Raw genomic sequence first — 5,000 nt, forward strand, 5'->3', positions numbered from 1 at the left:
GTACGGACCGAGTTTTGAACGGGAAAAAAACGAGGATCCCTAACTTACAGTACGGGCCAACAAAACGAGGTTAATAAGATATTTGCTATATCTCTGAGGTAATCAGGAGTGCGAGAAAGGGAACAAGTTTAAGTCAAGCGGAAGGTTCAACTGCCGCAACGATTGCCCGTCAAAATCCAGAAAACGAATAATTCTTCTCTGCCTCGCCAGAGAATGTTTTATCAAAAATTCAAATTTAGCGAGCAGTACTGCCTACTGCCGGCCTTACTCCACTAAACCATCCAATCACAGCGCGCGTACTATCTGAGAGATAAAATAAAAGCGGTAATCAGACGTAGTTTGACGCCGCTCTGCTGTAAAGAGTAATGAATGGAACGTATTAGAGATCCAGTGTCATAAGAATTTAAGGTATTCAAAGAATAACTTAGCATTGATGTTTTCGTTCATTCATTTTGGAGCTCTGCATCGTCGTCCTGTACTTGCTCTCTATTTGTTACACATAGGTGAAGGGTTTATTAACGATATATTCCTCCTGCGAAATAATTGTAGGTGGCATACCCTTCCGTAAAGGATTCCACAGTAATTCCCTCTGAAGAGGAAAATACTGTACCAGACTCGCCCATGAACCGAGGTATGGCATGACAGTGCTCAGTATTTGATTAGAGTATAGCATGGTTGAACTCGTTATTATCGACCTTTGAAGGGGCCGTGTTATGCTAAATTTGCTATTTTTAGGTCAAAATTGGGCAAAAATCTACATTAATACTTTACCTCACACGCACAACGTTCCTGACAACCCACTGACAAGAAATGACATATATTTATTGCACAAAGAGCTATTCGTATTTAATTTTTGGCGACTTTCTGCGGACACTATGTCCAAACTTGAAAAACAAGTTTCAATTCATTTCCATACTCTCCATTCATGGATGCAAAGAATACTTTCCAAAGAATAGATTCAGTGCACTTTAACTCTTATTGGCAACAAAAATCCACCATTATTTTTTGGTCTCGATTGATGCAAAGACGTATTTTAGTGTTTCGAAGTTTGACTGAAATAGCGTGACACTGCTCCTTTAAACAGCTGCAAGTTTACAAGAGCAACAACATGCGTAAGCACAAGGAAGCATTCCCAAGAAACACATTCAGGCGCATTTAATGATTGTTACGTAGTGTCCTACAGAAGGTACTGTGAACGAAATGATATATGAAAGGAATCATATATTGGACTGTGGATATGAAATCAAGTGAAGCTATGATCGTCGCAGTTATGAACGCAATTATAGCAATTGCAGAAGCCTGAAAAATTCAGGACTTCAATTAACGGAGTTTGAACCTGTGACCTCGCGATGCCGGTGCGACGCTCTAACCATCTAAGCTATGAAGCCACTGATGTTGGGAGCTAGTTATTTGTGGGTTCAAATGTTCCCTCACTCTGGTCAGTTGACCAGGTCCCAACATCAGTGGCTTCAGGAGCTCAGTTGGTTAGAGCGTCGCACCGGCATCGCAAGGTCACGGGTTCAAACCCCGTTGAAGTCCTGAATTTTTCCGGCTTCTCTACGCAATTGCTAAAACTGCGTTCATAACTACGAGGATCATAGCTTCACTTGAGATTCTACTGTGTTAATGATAAAAAGCTGCTGAGCTAATTACCTATATTGCTCTTGCTTATGCATAAGTCGCCAGTGAAAACTAGCGTAAATCGTCACTTCTACAACATTTTGTAGCGATTCCTGTTCTTCCGTCGTTAGGAACTTGATATTTACGAACAGTTTTTTCACGTTATACAGCATATTGTTCCGAAATGTAGCCTCTCACTTCAATATCGTGGCCGGACACATTGAAATAATATAGGTTCTAACTTGCTTCTTTCTTGCTTTTAGACGATGATCCTGGTAGCATTATACCAAAGCACTACAGACGAGTGGAGATCAAGTACTCCAAACTTGGTTAGTAACGTATAAAGTTTGGAATTAGATATCTTGGTGAGACAGATAAGGTTAAGGTAAAGGTCCTTATTTCACGAGGGTAACATGTGACAGTGAACAAGAGTTACTGTTAAACTTGTGGCCCTTGATGCGCACCTTTTACTTCCCTTTTTCCGTCAATGCTCTGTTTTACAGGTATTTAAAGCTAGAGATACATGGATCAAAGCAAAGTAGAAACAGACGTCGATCGAATGAGATGGAGATTCAACTGACGACTCGTCCATCTCTGAAGTCCGCGCACTGACCGACTGAGCTGCCTCCTACGTCTGTCTCTAAAGACAGGAGACGGGAATAGGCGATATAAATACTCATTACTCGTATTCGGCTAAATATTTCAACATTGTTGACCACCTGTTTCTTGTTGACCCGTGACAATCAATATTGGAATAAAGAGTGTTGGCCTTGATCTACTACTTGACACTTATTACACACAGGCGAAGCAGGCGAATCAACAATTGCGCAAGATTCTAACTTCTCGTGCCCAGTCCCTCTCCCGTCTAAAAATAGAATACAACAAGACAAAAAGTCCTCTACAATGTATTTAGCACCCAAATCAAAACCCAAGAAATGAAAATAAATATTCGAATTCTTTCAATGCTAAACGCGCAAACGAGGAAAAGAAACAATCAAAATCTCCTAAGAAAGACTGCAGCCCCATTAGTGATCTGACCAGTACTCGCGATCTTCAAGTAACTCAAGAGAAAAATCTGCCTTTGCAATGAGGATTGCAAGTGAGTTAGACCTTCATTGACATGTCTTTCTGGTGGTCTCACGTGACCACTGGCCAATTGCTCTGGGCCCGAACTTTATCTTTCCATTTTTAAATTAAATGGTGGCGATAAAGGAAACCTACATTGTCCTTCTTGAGATCGAATTCGACTCTCAGTCAACACAACATCACATTTTCTTGAGGAATTAAGCCCTTGATTCATGTAGTTATAAGGTGTTTGTGTAATAATGGTCAGATCGTTGGGAAATTGAGGGTCGAGAGATATTAGCTGCGATGAGCTACTCGATTTTCTTTGTCACAGTTGGTGTCAATAGCCATGGATCACCGAAGAGCTACAGAAGACTAGTGACAGTCAGGCCATTGAAGTAGAGTGATTCGAGTCAGGCGATGATAGTTCACCCCACGCACTGCATGCTAGGACTGAAATCCGGACTGAGGGGATGGCAGCTTCCACGTGTCTCCTAGGTTACAGGACTGCAGCCGTATCCGAGCTAATTTCGCAAAGTTACAGCGCTAGGTTTAACTTATGTTAGTAACCCTCGGAATTTTTTTATATTCCAGGCATCATCGATAAATACATATCTGTCTTCATTTAGCTACTTAAAGATTAACCATCCGTCGTTCCTAATACAAGTCGATCATGATTATCTTAAGAAAATAGCATTTTGTAAGAACCTTGATGCTGAGAATCCTTAAATCGCGCCTGGACAACAGTGAGAAAAAGTGGACTCGCCCAAGCAGCTAATGGTAAAACGTTTAACACAGCAACTAGAATGTGTCTTCTCCATTCCTTTCTCCAAACTGCCATGACGGCCAGATTCTGATATCGCGTTTCGATCACCAAGGATATACTTGTGAAAAGCCACTCGATCACTAATGGCACTGCAGTCAACTTGGCAAAAGATACCAACAATAACCAGAAGGAGGTGTTCTCATAAATGAATTGATACAAATGGAAGAATCCATTGATAGAGACAATTGCGGAGGACTCATAAAGCATGCTCATAATAGCGATATCCGCTGTTATTCTCGCCGTACGCGGAGTTCTGTAACGCCCCCAAGGAGCTGAGGCTCGTTTCAAGATTCGTTGGCATATGTGATCGATGACAACAACTGTGCTTCGTTCTATGACTTCGGCAGCGCCATGAATGATTCCAAGATAAGCGATGTCTTTTAAGTTGACCAGATCCACCTGCATAATCCGGAATGTGATCGCTGATGCACCGTACAATGGCGCCATCATAACATAAGAATAAGCTGGATGTGTTATTCTCCAAAGTCTCTGAACACAAATACGAGATGTTGTCTTGAAAGCCACCCCAAGGAGCGGAGAAACTAGAGCGATTATCAGTTTGCCTTTTTCGTTTTGTTTCTTATACGCAGGATAAATATATGAAGAAATGATGATACCCGCTGTAAAAGGTAAACAATAAATGGCGGAAAAAAGCATGAAAACAGTGCGTTTTTGTCGCCTTGAGTGAAGGCAGAGATGTGGCCAAAAATACCCATGATAAAGAGAATGTCTTGAGGGATGGCTTGTTCGTCGGAAAGCGGGAAAGATAGGATTCCTAGGGCTTGTAAAGTTACTCGATACAGTGACTCCAAGAAAAACATGAACATGCAACATAGAAAGAGTTTTGTCTTGACTCCTGACAGTTGATATGGACGGAAAAGAACCAGAGCAAGTACAAACACCCAAATATCCAAAAAAATGAAAAAGATGGATTGATAAATAAGCTGCATCCATTGTAACTTTAGCGGAATTGAGTTCTTTGGTTGAAAATAACAGTTGAGGTAAGTTTTATAGACAAGATAAGAGACCATTGTGAACAACATACCAATAGCGATGGCTGAGAGAAGCGAAATCGAAGCACCGATGACCGTTGCCTTACAGACTGTTCGCAAAGCGGATGGTCTAAGCTGCTTCCAGGACATTGCTCGATGGAGATCCGCTTTCTGGTTTTCGTTTTGTTCTGCGATATCTGTGGGGGAACAAGCGTCTAAAAAGACCGCCTTAACTCTACAGGATGCTGGTAAAAAATCATCCACCGTCCCTTCTTTGTTGCTGTATTCCTGATAAATAATCTTGTCCACTGGTTGAGCGTACCATTCTCGGCCTGTATTCTGCAAAAGGCTGTATTCTAGAGTTTCCTGACTATATTCAGAATCCTTTGGGCTGTATTGTTCGGATACACTACGCGTAAAGCTAAAGATTATGTGTCCGAACACTTCGATGCATGTGCGTCCAGCCATTTTGTAGTTGTTTCAAGAAAAGTTTAATC

General features: G+C 41.4%; 3 protein-coding genes across 3 annotated transcripts in view; 2 read left to right on the forward strand and 1 right to left on the reverse strand.

Moving 5' to 3' along the window:
- LOC138040629 (PAN2-PAN3 deadenylation complex catalytic subunit PAN2-like) overlaps window positions 1-5,000 on the forward strand; it is a 171,158-nt gene that overhangs the window by 150,097 nt on the left and 16,061 nt on the right. The window lies entirely within an intron of this gene.
- LOC138042385 (PAN2-PAN3 deadenylation complex catalytic subunit PAN2-like) overlaps window positions 1-5,000 on the forward strand; it is a 21,263-nt gene that overhangs the window by 7,469 nt on the left and 8,794 nt on the right. The window contains exons 3-4 of the mRNA XM_068888261.1: window positions 550-631; window positions 1,884-1,949. Coding sequence (XP_068744362.1) covers window positions 550-631; window positions 1,884-1,949 — 148 coding nt within the window. The remainder of the gene's footprint in view (window positions 1-549; window positions 632-1,883; window positions 1,950-5,000) is intronic.
- LOC138042400 (uncharacterized) lies at window positions 3,368-4,971 on the reverse strand. The gene is made up of 2 exons (XM_068888280.1): window positions 4,557-4,971; window positions 3,368-4,317 (listed from the first exon to the last, which is right to left on the reverse strand). The coding sequence occupies exons 1-2, from the start codon at window positions 4,969-4,971 to the stop codon at window positions 3,368-3,370; spliced, it is 1,365 nt and encodes a 454-aa protein (XP_068744381.1).

The sequence above is a fragment of the Montipora capricornis genome, chromosome 3 (genome assembly GCF_036669925.1).
Source record: "Montipora capricornis isolate CH-2021 chromosome 3, ASM3666992v2, whole genome shotgun sequence".
Lineage (NCBI taxonomy): Eukaryota > Metazoa > Cnidaria > Anthozoa > Scleractinia > Acroporidae > Montipora > Montipora capricornis.

Excerpts from the sequence above, each read along its gene's own strand:
- LOC138042400 (XM_068888280.1), bottom strand. The coding sequence starts at position 4,971 with ATGGCTGGACGCACATGCATCGAAGTGTTCGGACACATAATCTTTAGC. Across the intron at positions 4,318-4,556 it reads TCTCTCAGCCATCGCTATTG|TCACTGTATCGAGTAACTTT; the intron begins GTATGTTGTTCA and ends TTTTTCTTGGAG.